Source organism: Oryctolagus cuniculus, chromosome 4, assembly GCF_051225735.1.
Source record: "Oryctolagus cuniculus isolate XC-2025 breed Fujian yellow rabbit chromosome 4, ASM5122573v1, whole genome shotgun sequence".
NCBI classification, from domain to species: domain Eukaryota; kingdom Metazoa; phylum Chordata; class Mammalia; order Lagomorpha; family Leporidae; genus Oryctolagus; species Oryctolagus cuniculus.
The window spans coordinates 611,173-625,276 of NC_142870.1; the positions used below are offsets into that span (position 1 = coordinate 611,173).

Below are 14,104 nucleotides of genomic sequence, written 5' to 3' on the forward strand. Positions count from 1 at the left end.
TCAATAAAACAAAATTAAAAAAAAAACCCTACACACCACATTTTATTTATCCATTTGTCTGTTGATAGACACACGTTTCCATTTTTTTTGACTTCTGTAAAAAAAATGCTACGTTGAACATTGGTGTGCAGAAAGCTATTTGAGTCCCTGCTCTCAATTCCTTTTTTTTTTTTTTTTTTTTTTTTTAAGATTTATTTATTTGAAAGGCAGAGTGACAGGGAGGGCAGAGAGAGAGAGAGAGTGATCTTCCATCCACTGATTCATCCCCAAATGGCCTCAATGGCTGGGGCTGGGACTGGGGCTGGACTAGGCCAAAGCCAGGAGCCTGGAGCTTCTTCATGTTCTCCCACATGGGTGCAGGGGCCCAAGTACTTGGGCTATCCTCCCCTACTTCCCAGTCACATTAACGGGGAGTTGGATCAGAAGCAGAGCAGCTGGGACTTGAGCTGGTGCCCATATGGGATATTACGCCACGATGCCAGCCCCCCACTGCATACTCTTTGCCCATATGGGTTATTACACCACGACGCCAGCCCTGCTGGTGCTCTTTCTGTATCAACTGAGGTGATCATGTATTTTTTCTTTGTTCTAGTAACATAGTTACATTATACTGGTTTTCATATGCATTGACCTATTTTTATATCCCAGGAATAAATCCCATTTGGTAGCTGTTGAGTTCAATTAGCAAATGTTTTGTTGAGGACGTTGGCATTAATAGTCCTAGGAACTGTTGGTCTGTAGTTTCCTTGTATTGCCCGTCCTTGGGCTTTGGATCAGACAATGCTGACCTCTCAGAATGAGTTAGGAAATGTTTCCCCCTCTAATTTCTTTTGGAAAACCTTGAGGGCTGGAGTTTGTTCTTTAAGTGTGTTTGGTAGAGTTTATCAGGAGGCCTTCTGGTCCTGTGCTTTTCTCCATTGGAAGTTTTTGGTAATTGAGTCAGTCTCCTTACTAATTACAGTTATAGACTGTATTTAGATTTTCGGTTTGTGAGTCATTTTTCTTAGATTCTATGTTTTTAACAGTGAATGTAATTTTTATGTTACATGCCAACCAGATGTTTTTTCTTGTTAATACTGTACCTGCTGTGCTCGCTAGTGTTGCTAATGCAGCTGTGGAAGACCTGGTAACAGCCGCGACCTTGGGCCTTTTGAGGAGCGTTGCAGCGGAAGAGGTGACTGAGGAGAGGGAGCGCAGGGCGCAGGAAGAGCGGCGCGCTCAAGAGGAAAGGTGCGCATGTCTTGTCCTGCAGTGGACACGGAGGTCAGACTGTGTGAAGAGGATCTGCCCTGGCTCTTGACGGCCCTGTCGTTGTCCACTGCGCTACCATCAGACCCCTGCTCGCCTCTGGCAGCCTTGTACACTTGGGTCTGGCGAGTGAGTTTGAGTCCCCAGGCCACACCACCTTCCCGGTCAGCATGAGCAGAGGAGGGGAGTGGGGTCGCTTGTCAGCTCGGCAGTAAAACACAACTTCCCATCTGCACGGTCCAGTGGTGAGAAGCACATTGCTTATTTTTGTTTGTAAACACCACCTTGTGCATTTTTCTCTTTCCTGAAGGTTGAAACAAGAGAGAGAGCTGGTGTTGACTCAGCTGAGCCAAGGCCTGGCCGCAGAGCTGGCAGAACTCATGGTGAGAGAGTGTGTGAGAGAAACCTGCTCCCAGGAGCTGCAGTAAGTGAAGCGCTGGTGTTCAGTGGTGCATGGGGTGTATATGGAGGGGAGGGAGAGGTTACCAAGGCGTCAGGACCTTCTGCAGTGCCCCAGGTAGACGGACTGGAGGGAGAGGTTACCAAGGTGTCCGGACCTTCTCCAGTGCCCCAGGTGGACGGACTGGAGGGAGAGGTTACCAAGGCGTCAGGACCTTCTGCAGTGCCCCAGGTGGACGGACTGGAGGGAGAGGTTACCAAGGCGTCAGGACCTTCTGCAGTGCCCCAGGTGGACGGACTGGAGGGAGAGGTTACCAAGGCGTCAGGACCTTCTGCAGTGCCCCAGGTGGACAGACTGGAGGGAGAGGTTACCAAGGTGTCAGGACCTTCTGCAGTGCCCCAGGTGGACGGACTGGAGGGAGAGGTTACCAAGGCGTCAGGACCTTCTGCAGTGCCCCAGGTGGACGGACTGGAGGGAGAGGTTACCAAGGCGTCAGGACCTTCTGCAGTGCCCCAGGTGGACGGACTGGAGGGAGAGGTTACCAAGGCGTCAGGACCTTCTGCAGTGCCCCAGGTAGACGGACTGGAGGGAGAGGTTACCAAGGTGTCAGGACCTTCTGCAGTGCCCCAGGTAGACGGACTGGAGGGAGAGGTTACCAAGGTGTCCGGACCTTCTCCAGTGCCCCAGGTATAGATGGGAGGGAAAGATTATTAAGATATCAGGAGCTGGGCTACTATAGGACAGCAAAGCTGCTTGCATCTGAGTTTGCCAACAGCTGAATTATAAAATGCTGTCCCTGCACTGTGTGCTGCCTTCAGGAACTGAACGCAGGGAGGGCTTTACTTTCAAGCTGCTTCTCAGTGTGGCCCATGCCATGGGCACACAGGTACAGCTGTTAGCCAAGAAACGCCACAGAGCCTTCTCTACACCAGGTCACGTGCTATGGTGTCTTTTTTTTTTTTTTTTTTTAAGATTTATTTTTCATTTGAAAGATTTACAGAGAGGGAGAGAGGAGGGGGAGGGAGGAAGAGAGGGAGGGAGACAGATCTTCCCGTTCACTGGTTCACTCCCCCAGATGGCTGCAACCGCTGGGGCTGGGCCAGGCTGGAGCCAGGAGCCAGGAGCTTCCTCCAGGTCTCCCACGTGGGGGCAGGGAACCAGGCACTTGGGCATCTTCTGCTTTCCCAGGCCACAGCAGAGAGCTGGACCAGAAGTAGAGCAGTTGGAACTCGAACCAGTGCCCATATGGGATTCCAGCACTGCAGGCGGCAGCTCTACCTGCTGTGCCACCACCATTGTGTCTTTCAAGTAGAAGTTTTCTCTTGTTTCCGATTTTAGAAGATTTTTTTGAGCTATCTCATTTAAGAACTTTATCTAGTAATTCCACTGGCAGGCTTTGGGGAGAAAAGAGGTTTCGGTTGTGAAAGACAATCTCTCCTTATGCTTAAGCTCTTTGAGCTAGCCCTGGAGGTGATGGGTCACAGCTTGCAGTGCATGTGGTAGACCTAGCCCCTATACAGAAGTGTATTCCTTCGCTAATGTTTCTTTCCACTCCTATTACCTGGGAATATATTTCTCTAGAAGGAAGAAGCCTCACAAATGATGGATGCATATCTTTTCTTAATCCCAGGGAGGAGTCTTAGGAGTCAGGAAAGTAGGACTCGCTACCATGCAGGGGAAGCGCGGTTTTCCTGCAGTTCCAGGAGGCGTGGAGTTTAGTGCAGCACCAGGCTGTCTCCAGTGCCCCGAGGATGGGCTGTTGCAGATATGTCTTGTCTGTGTAATAGCAACTCTGAGTTTGTGATTAAATGGATTTGATGTAGTCCTCTGTGTTCCTTTGGTTGATAGAATTTTCTTTTTTTTTCTTTTTTTGTATTTTTTATTTTTTTATATTTATTTGGCGGGTAGCGTTATATAGACAGTGAGAGAGAGACAGAGAGAAAGGTCTTCCCTCCGTTGGTTCACTCTCCAAATGGCCATCACGGCCGGCGTGCTGTGCCAATTCGAACCCAGGAGCCAGGTGCTTCTTCCTGGTCTCCTATGTGGGTGCAGGGGCCCAAGCACTTGGGCCATCCTCCACTGCCCTCCCGGGTCACAGCAGAGAGCTGGACTGGAAGAGGAGCAACCGGGACTAGAACCCGGCGCCCATATGGGATGCCGGCACCACAGGTGGAGGATTAACCAAGTGAGCCATGGTGCTGGCCCCCGATAGAATTTTCTCACAAAAGTTCCCTGTGCATGGGCAGTTCATGCTTGCTGTCAGTGGCTGAGTGGCTTTCTGATAAAGATGTGTAGTTAGTTGGCCTCTGTGCTGGGATGAACTGTGCTCCTTCTCCAAGCCGTGGCCGGTACAGTGACAGCAGTTGGGCTGACCACTGCTGCTGTAGACTGACTGTTGTGCAAGGCATGAAGCAAACAGAACCTTACATAAAGCAAGTTTTTAATGGTCTACTGTTTTCACTGGTTGCTATTACAGTAGAGGTGGGCTTGAACTCAAAAGGACAAAAGTGGAAGCAATATTTAATTCTAGGTATAAACCCGACACTGCTGATAAAAAGGAACAATAATAGGTACTCATAAGTCATGCAAGGGATTTGCTTATTTAACAGCAAAATTAGTGAAGCTAAATATTTACTAGAAGGTCAATCTAAAGACTGAAGTAAATAGATGCCCGAGTTTTCATTTCATATCAGCTTGTGTTCAGGAGCACTGACTTTTTAGAATGACACGCCCAGAGCTAAAATTTAAAAAGATCATTTAGGGGCTGGTGTTGTGGATGCCAGCATCCCATATCTGTGCCAGTTTGGGTCCTGACTGCTCTGCATCTGATCTAACTCCTGCTAATGCACCTGGGAAAGTATCAGAGGATGACCCAATACATGGGTTCCTACCACCTAAGTGGGAGATCAGAATGGAGTGCCTGACTCTTGGCCCAGCCCTGGCTGTTGCAACCTTTTTTTTTTTTTTTTTAATTATTATTTTTGACAGGCAGAGTGGACAGTGAGAGACAGACAGACAGACAGAAAGGTCTTCCTTTTTGCTGTTGTTCACCCTCCAATGGCCGCCGCCCCCGGTGTGCTGCGACCGGCGCACCGCGCTGATCCGATGGCAGGAGCCAGGTACTTATCCTGGTCTCCCATGGGGTGCAGGGCCCAAGCACTTGGGCCATCCTCCACTGCACTCCCTGGCCACAGCAGAGAGCTGGCCTGGAAGAGGGGCAACCGGGACAGAATCCGGCACCCTAACCGGGACTAGAACCCGGCGTGCCGACGCCACAAGGTGGAGGATTAGCCTAGTGAGCCACGGCGCCGGCCTTGTTGCAGCCATTTAAGGAGTGAACCAGTGGGTGGAAGATTCTCATCTCTCTCTCTCTCTCTCTCTCTCTCTCTCTCTCTCTCTCTCTCTCTCTCTTTCTCTTTCTCTTTCTCTTTCTCTTTCTCTTTCTCTTTCTCTTTCTCTCTTGTTTTACTTTCCAATAGTAATTTCAGTAATTGTGGACAAATACCTACCATTTGGATGGAAATATTATTGATTGCTTTATTTTAATTCATAAAGATTGATTCAAAGGACATAGAGAAATATTTATATCATCCCTCATCTGGTTTAGTCCTCAAATGGCTGCAACAGCCAGGTCTGCGCTAGGCTAAAGTTGGGAAGCAGGAACCCTGTCCTGGTCTCCCATGTAGGTGGCAGGGCCCTAAGCCCTTGGTCATTTTCTACTACCTTCCCAGACACATTAGCAGAAAACCAGATTAGAAGCAGAACAGCCAGCACTTGAACTGGCACTTGATTTGGGATGCCAGCATTGCAAGTGGTGTCTTAATACACTGTGCCACAACCTCAGCCCTGTTCATTATTTTAGGAAATAATTTGATACCTGTGTATACTCAAGGCAAAGTCCTTACTCTCAAAGAGATCCCCCAGTCTAATGGGAAATTGATGGCTTATTAATCATTATGCAATAAATATTATAAGGGAAATTAGCACAAACTGTTGAAGAAGGGACTGTGAGGCACAGCTGTACTAGCCACTTGGAGCCCTGTATTTAAAAGTGAATTCAACAACGACTTTGACCCAAGAGTTGAATTAAGTATGTATGTCATGTCACTGAGAGCATTCAGATTTCATACGTTAACAAGTATTGTGGTGTGATTACGATCAGAGGAGCAGACATTTGGCACAGAGGTTGGGATGCCACTGGGATGCCCAGGTCCCATAACACAGTGCCCTGTTGGAGTCTCAGCTCCTCTGCTTCCAATCAAGTTTCCTGCACACCGTGGGAGGCAGCAGTTGAGGGCTCGAGAATGTAGATCCCTGCCATCCAGGTAGGAGACCCAGATTGATCTCCAGTATCCTGGCTTCTGCCAGGTCCAACTCTGGCTGTTGTGGGTATTTAGGGAGTGAACAAGCAAATGGAAGGTTTCTCTGGCTTGAAAGAGAGAGAGAGAGGGAGGGAAGTGGGCAGAAGGGAAGGAATTGAAAGGAAAGAAGAAAGATTGATGGATTTGCAGGCTGGCCATGCGGTATGTAGGTTAGGCAGCATCTTCTGATGCTGGCATCCCATATGGGTGCTGGTTTGAGTCCCAGTTGTTCCCCTTCAATCCAGCTCCCTGCTAATGTGCCTAGGAAAGCAGCAGCAGATGGCCCAAGTACTTGGACCTCTGCCACTCATGCGGAAGACCTGGATAAAGTTCCAGGCTCTTGACTTTGGCCATTGCAGCCATATGGGGAATAAGCCAATGGATGGAAGATCTCTTGGTCTGACTCTTTCTATCTCTCTCTCTCTCTCTCTCTCTCTCTTTTTTTTTTTTTTTTTTTTTTTTTTTTTTTTTTTGAGAGGTAGTTACAGACAGGGGAAGGGAGAGACAGAGAGATCTTCCATCCGCTGGTTCACTCCCCAAGTGGCTGCAGCAGCCGGAGCTGGGCCAATTTGAAGCCAGGAGTCAGGGAACTTCTTCTAGTTCTCCCACATGGGTACAGGGGCTCAAGTACTTGAACCATCTTCTGTGGCTTTCCCAGGCCATTGGTAGGGAGCTAGATCAGAAGTGGAGCAGCCAGGACTTGAACTGGCAACCACATGGAATGTTGGCACCACAGGTAGAGGCATAGTCCACTATACCACAGTGCTGGCCCTCTGTCTCAGTCTTTCAAATAAAAAATACCAGGTAACAATTAAGAAAATAAACTTCTACACTAATAAATTTAAATGATATGGAAGGCAACTGACTTACTATTGGTCAAACAAAATAAACAAGAATTGTAATCAGAGAACTTGTATGAAATAAACTAGTCTATGATCCCCACCCAATTGGAGTTTTTTTTTTTTCTTAAGTTTTTAATAACTGGAACAAAAAAAAATCTAAAACCGCAGCTTCTGGAAGAACCACTTGTTCTTGCTTGTCGAACTTGACCTTAGCCTCTTGTCAGGCCTTGCATTTAAGAGCAGGGTCCCTGCAGACATGCTTGTTGACCACAGTTTTGTCCAAGGGAATATCCACAGAGTAGCTGGTGGCCATGAAGTGACTCTAGTTGTAAACTTTCACAAAAGACTTGATCTTTGACCTCTTGGCAGCTTTTTTCTTGCCCATGGCATCTGTCATTTCATGGGGATAGTGGCCTGTTCCAGCCACCAGTGCATGACTGCATTGGTGGTTGGCGGTGCCATCATCAGTGTTCTTCACAACAATGGCTTTGCGTTCCGAGTGACATCCGGCCAGGACCAGCACCACTTTCCCAGGTTTCGTGAACTTACCCATTTTGACAGCAACCACTTGGGCCTCTGCAGCCAGGAGCACTTGTTAATGTTTACCCCTAAGATGATAAGTTACCCTACCTACCATCTAAACTTTCTTAAATTATCAAAAAGTTCTTAGTTATTACTGGTGAACACAAATATTAGGGTAAAACTAATGGAAGTAATCATTTAGTTTTGGAATGTGTTTAGGGGCATTTTTTAAAGTAAGAGTGTATCCCTCTTTCTCAAAAAGGATTTATTTGTTTCCTTGAGAGGTAGTTACGAAGAGAGAGGGAGAGAGGCAGAGAGGTCCTCTAGCCGCTGGTTCACTCCCCAAATGGCTGCAATGGCCAGAGATGGGCCAATCCAAAGCTAGGAGCCAGGAACTTCTTCTGGGACTCCCACGCGGGTGCTGGGGCCCAAGTATTGGGGTCATCTTCTGTTGTTTTCTCAGGCCATCTGCAGGGAGCTGGATCAGAAGTGTAGCAGCCGGGACTTGAACCAGCATCTGTATGGGATTGCTGGTGCTCCAGGCAGATGCTTAAGCTACTATGCCAAAGCACCAGCCCTGAGTGTATCTCTTCTTTTGTTTATATTCTATCTTGTATCCTTGTTTAAAATCTGGTGAAATCTGTTCATGATTTAGAATATAATGAAGTAGCTTAAAAATCTTTTGTGTAGGATACTTGTTTTTAGTTATTTCTAGGGACAAAGGAACATGAAGGTACAGTTGGTTCTTGTGATCTGTGGTATTTGTGTTCCGTAAAGCTGCTGCAAACACTGAATTAGCGAATACCATACCCTTGTTCCTGTGAGCCTCTGGTCACACGTTGTTAACTGACCGGTACATAACCTTAGTTTAAGCAACAACTCTTGTTTGAGATGCTGGGTCTCTGAGGGCCACCACTGCATTTCCGCAGGCCACTGTTCTCAGTGGCCTCCAGCATGTATCATGTCTTTGAGACACTTGTAATATCAGTGTCAGATATTGCTGATGGAAAGATTTTGCAGTTGCCTCAGTGGTCAGTTAAAATAAAATTTTAAATAATTTTTAGGGTAAAATTTTATTTCTTGATTATTTAAAGGATCTCTTTGGACCTACAATCTGGCACCTTGTACCACATCTACTCTTTCTGCCTGTCTGTTTTTAAGTACAGATGAAAATCTTAGAGTTTTAATTACATTTCACTATTAAGGACGCAGACTGTAGCACTTGTGTGACAAGTCCTCACCGTCCATGGGCCCCAACTGGTGTTCCTGTTTTCTAGGAATGCCATGGAAGCAGATCAGAGGGTCCGTGTGGCCCGCTGCTGTGAGGATGTCTGTACCCACCTGGTAGACTTGTTTCTGGCAGAGGAGATTTTCCAGACTGCTAAGGAAACGCTCCAGGAACTTCAGTGCTTCTGCAAGTATCTACAACGGTGAGTCACGTGGTCTACAGATAAAATTCACACACACAAGCAAGAGTCTTCTGCCAAGTTAAAAAATGTGTGAGCCATCGTTCCTTTGGTTCATGGTAAGGGGTCAGAGAACATTCAGCAAGCAGTGAATGGACTATTTTACTTGAATTTGACTTTTAGAACTAGTTGATTAGATACATTAGATACACACACATAACATGTTACTGAATAGTACAAACTAGGGATAAGTAAAGCATTAAATTGGGAATTGGCAGCTGTTCTGTATTTCAAGGAATATTTACAAGATCTGCACTGTAGCCTAGCAGGTTGAGCGGCCGCCTGCAATACCAACATCCCATCTGGGTGCTGGTTTGCATCCTGGCTGCTCCACTTCTGATCCAGTTCCCTGCTAAGGCACCTGGGATAGCAGTGGAAGATGGCCCAAGTATTTGGACCTCAGCACCCACGTGGGAGACCTGGAAAAACTCCTGGCTCGTATCAGCCTAGTTTCAGCTGTTGTGGCCATTTAGGCAATGAACTAGTGGATGAAAAATGATATCTCTTGATCTCTCTCTCTCTGTGTAACTTTGACTTTCAAATGAATAAATAAATATTTGTAAGGAATACTTAAGGGTGCTTGCTGTTTACCCATTTTACTAGGAGAAAGCCATGAACACACCACACAAATTATTGTATCAACACAGATTAATTTCCAGAACACAAGTACAGATGCTTCTTGATGCGTGGTAGGTTACAGTCGTCCTGACATATCCATCATAGGTTGAAAATATCATAGGTCAAAAATGCGCTTACTAATCTACGTATTTTACTGAGCAGTTCATTTTAGTAGCAGTACAAAAGTAGAATCCTGGCTGTTCACCCGTGTGATTTTGTGGCTGACTGGGAGCTGCATCTCACTGCTGTCCCCAGGTGTTGCCAGTGGGGCTGGACCCCATATTGCTGGCCCTGGAAAAGATCACAATTCAGAATTTGAAGTACTACTAAATTGATATCACGTTTGCACCACTGTGAAGTTGAAAAATCAAGGGTCCTACCATCGTAAATCAGGGACCATCTGTAGAGAAAAGTAATTCATAGAGAAATATATATAAATAGTATGTATTCAAACCAAATAATGTTTTGGGTTTATATATAGTACTGTAACTGGCCGGCGCCGTGGCTCAGTAGGCTAATCCTCCACCTTGCGGCGCCAGCACACCGGGTTCTAGTCCCGGTTGGGGCGCCAGATCTTGTCCCGGTTACTCCTCTTCCAGGCGAGCTCTCTGCTGTGGCCCGGGAGTGCAGTGGAGGATGGCCCATGTGCTTGGGCCCTGCACCCCATGGGAGACCAGGAGAAGCACCTGGCTCCTGGCTTCGGATCAGCACAGTGCGCCGGCTGTGGCGGCCATTGGAGGGTGAACCAACGGCAAAAGGAAGACCTTTTTCTCTGTCTCTCTCACTGTCCACTCTGCCTGTCAAAAATAAAAAAAATAATAAAAATAAGTATATATATAGTACTGTAACTAAAGAAAAGAAGGAACGTCATGAACATGAACTCAGTGTAGTCATTACCTTTGGGAATGGCAGTGGGTGCTGGTCTCGGCCACGGCTTCTCAGCTGAAAGGAGGATGTGGGTATTTAATGTATCATTAATATTTAACCTGGGCACATATGTGTTGCACATATTATATGGTGATTCATTTCAAAATAAAATTTAAAATAAGCAATTTTGGGCCCTGCATTGTGGCACAGCAGTTTAAGTCGCCATTAGTGATGCCAACACACCATATTGAACTGCTAGTTTGAGTCTTTCTGTTAACATTTCACATGCCTGAACAGGTAAATGAAGATACATTCCTATCACTGGTATTTATTGGTCAAAGGGAATATATATCTTAGGTTTGCCAAATTGATCTCCAAAAACTGCTCAGGACTAGCTCTTTTTTCATTTTTAAAGATTTATTTACTTATTTATTTAAAAGGCAGAGTTAGAGAGAGAGAGAGGTCTTCCATTTACTGGTTTACTCCTCAAATGGCCTCAATGGCCAGAGCTGGGCTGATCCAAAGCCAGGAGTCTGGAGCTTCTTCTGGGTCTCCCAGGCAGGTGCTTGGGCCATCTTTTACTTCTTTCCCGGGCCATAGCAGAGAGCTGGATGGGAAGTGGAGCAGCCAGGACTTGAACTGGGGCCCATATGAGATACCGGCACTGCAGGCAGCGGCTTTACCCACTATGCCACAGCGCCAGCCCCAGTATTAGCTTTTTAATACTGTTGTTTCATTGCTCACTGCTGTCATTTGATGTCATGTCAGAGTTTTAATTCTGATTTGTTTCTTAGTTTGAAAACTGTTCCTGGAAAAGACTTAACATATGGCCAAAAACTGTTTCCCCACGTTATGCTGTGGAGCCTGTGTTTGCATTTATCCCCTGCAGTGAACCTTGTAAACACCCAGTGATGACACGTTGATGTGTCTCCCAGGTGGAGGGAAGCTGTCGCAGCCCGAAAGAAACTGAGGCGCCAGATGCGGGCCTTCCCTGCCGCGCCCTGCTGTGTGGATGCGAATAACCAGCTGTGGGCTCTGGCACCCAGTGCAGAGTGCCCCATTGCTGAGGAGAACCTGACCAAGGGCCTTCTGGACCTGGGCCACGCAGGGAAAGTGGGCATCTCCTGTACCAGGTCAGTGTTCGGCTGCTGGGCAGCCCCTTCTCTCCTGTCTCTAGCAGCTTTTACCAGGAGCTGAGTTGAGAGGGAGTCAGGAAATGAGAGCAGGCAGAGCTGCGTTTCAGAGGTGTGTACATCTCAGTGTTGGGAAGCGGGACTCTTGATCTTAAACGGCTGTCACCTGAAAGACGCGTGTCACCTGTTCCTCTCCAGGTCCTCGCCACATCCATCTCTGTCGGTGGAACCAGGCTTCTTCCCTGGCCCTCACTCTTCTCTCTGCTTCCAGAGCTTCTGTTTGTCTGGCTACGTCGTTCCCTCGCTACCTTCTGTTTGCTGCAGCAGTGTCTGAGTGACTCCACCACCCACTCCCCTGCATCTCTCTCGAGGTCCTTTGGCATGGGCCTCTGTGGTTCCGGTTCCTCCTGGTCACCTTGGGCATGTTCAGCTCCTGGGCCTGTATAGGCCCTGCTCAAACTGTCCAGCCCTGGCCATGCTGGGCTCAGTGTCAGTGTTACCTTTGTTGGGGGGAGGGGTGCTCTTTTGGGTCAACCTGGTTCCCCGTGGGCAGGGCTACAGCAGACACACCATGCTGAGGTCATGTCTCATGCTCCTCATGGTCATCATGGGGTAGTCTCTGAAAACCCTCTGTGTGGGTTTCATTTGGCCCCAGGAGAGTCCAGGGGCTCCGGCTCTGCAGCTGTAAACAGAATGGGACAGTCCTGGCCTGTCACAAAGCCTGCTGTGAGGTCACAGGGTCAGTGTGCCTTGTTACAGTAGCCTGGCCGCCTCAGAGTCGTGGCTTATGTTTCCCCGCCCCTCTGGCTGACCCTCATGTCCTCAGTCTTTCCTTGACACCCTGGCCTGGGCCCAGCTCCCTGCCCTCTATTCTGTCTCCCTGCTCCCTCCCCAGGTGACTCTACTTCTCTAATTCACCAACCAGGGCCTTCCCTATGTCCCAGCTTTCTATCTGGTGAACCTAATCTCTCTATAGCCTGCTCCTTCATTGCCGTCAGGATGCTACACTGTCCTCCTGTGCTGAAGTCACAACCTGAGCTTACGTTTTTCTCTCGGACCCACACCCGTAGGTCCACTGGCAAAACATTCCTAGGCCTGACCAGGTCTCCCTGCCTCACTGCCAGTGCTTTCCCCACATTGTTGCGTAGCTCCTGTCTTCCACACCAAGAAGAGGGATCCTTTGATGCCAGTCAGGTCGCCTCACTTCTTGTTAACATCACTGAGTGGCTCCCCTCTCTTTGCACTGTGGATTGAACTCCTGTTCCCTAGCCAACCCCTACTGCTCTCCCCAAACATGTCAGGCCTAAAGAGGCATGGCCTGGCCACCCTCCATGCTATCCCACCTGAAATTGTAGCTTTCCCCTCATTTCCTTCAGGTCTTTGCTCATATTTCACCTTCTCCAACCACCCTGAGGTTACTAAAGCATGTGCCCCCAGCACTGATGCGTCCTGAGTGCTGCACTAGCTACATAGGCAGTGCTTTCCCAGTGAGAGTATGTGTTCTAGAAGGGCAGGATGTTTATTGCTGGATCTCCCATAACCAGCACACAGTAGATACTTTATTGTTATTTGGGGTATGGAGGACTCCTCTGACTAACTTGTTTATCAGAAAATTTTCTCAATCTCCTAAGTATCCTACCAGGAAACACTCACCAACCAGTTTCTTTTCCGTCAGAAGCAGCAGTCAGTATTACATAAGCCCTCTGTGAGCATGAACTGGCTTCATGTAATTGTGGTGCCATTCTCCTCTCTTTGTAGGCTGAGGCAGCTCCGAGACAAGGTGGCTCACCAGATGAAGGTTCAACACTTCTACCAGCAGCTGCTGAGGTTGGTCACACCCCACCGTGTGTGTTGCTGCTGCTTGGGGCTGGCACACTGACCCGGTTACGGTGGTCTGTTTCTTCCAGTGATGCAGCATGGGCACCTCTGGACCTGCCGTCCCTTGTGACTGACCACCTCCCCGGGAGACGGGAGTATGTGTTTTGGAAGCTGGTGCTGGTCTTGCCTGATGGAAAGGAGCAGTCTCCAGAGAGTCCTGGCAGGTCAGGGATGGTTCACCTCCTTGGGTCTGGAGAGGTAGAGGGACTTTCTCTTGGAGTATCTGCAGGGGTAGAGCTGCAGGCCTGGGCCAGATGTTCTCATGTGTGGTAGGAGCACATAAGTGTAGGTTTACGTTTTAGTGCTTGGACTTGGAGTTTTTGCTCATGACCTGAAGTTGACACCTTAAATTTGATATTTCAATTTTTAGTTCATAAATTTGCCAATAGTCTAAAAGCACTTAAAAGTTATTTGTTATTTAAAGCTATGCATTGGTTAAGACACTTGTGTCCCATATTGGAGTGCCTGGGTTCAATACCCAGTTTCACTAATGCAGATACTAGGAGGCTGTGGTGATGGCTCAAGTGGTTAGGTACCTCCCACACACAAGGGAGACCTACGTTAGGTTCCTGCCTCCTGGCTTCAGTCCCAGCCAGGGGCCATTGCAAGCATCTGGGGGCTGAACCAGCAGATAGGAGCTCTCTGTGTCTGTCTTTCTCTATCTGCCTCTCCAAAAAACCAGAAAAACAAAATAACAACAACAAAAAAAAGCTATCCATATTATATGCCTTGTATATATTTTTTAAATTATACCTCAATTTTCTCTTTT

The 14,104-nt window shown here is 47.7% G+C and overlaps 1 protein-coding gene and 1 pseudogene across 10 annotated transcripts in view; one reads left to right on the top strand and one right to left on the bottom strand.

The window, feature by feature from the left end:
• MCM3AP (minichromosome maintenance complex component 3 associated protein) overlaps window positions 1-14,104 on the top strand; it is a 67,436-nt gene that overhangs the window by 35,914 nt on the left and 17,418 nt on the right. For 9 of the 10 annotated variants that reach the window (XM_051859504.3, XM_089330424.1, XM_070071721.2 and 6 more), the window contains 6 exons: window positions 1,099-1,230; window positions 1,559-1,672; window positions 8,651-8,803; window positions 11,260-11,457; window positions 13,216-13,284; window positions 13,365-13,499. In XM_051859504.3, the coding sequence (XP_051715464.3) occupies window positions 1,099-1,230; window positions 1,559-1,672; window positions 8,651-8,803; window positions 11,260-11,457; window positions 13,216-13,284; window positions 13,365-13,499 (801 nt within the window). Of the gene's footprint in view, window positions 1-1,098; window positions 1,378-1,558; window positions 1,673-8,650; window positions 8,804-11,259; window positions 11,458-13,215; window positions 13,285-13,364; window positions 13,500-14,104 lie in introns of all 10 variants that reach the window. The other variant, XR_016232184.1, reaches the window with a different exon arrangement.
• LOC108178026 (large ribosomal subunit protein eL27 pseudogene) lies at window positions 6,963-7,551 on the bottom strand (annotated as a pseudogene).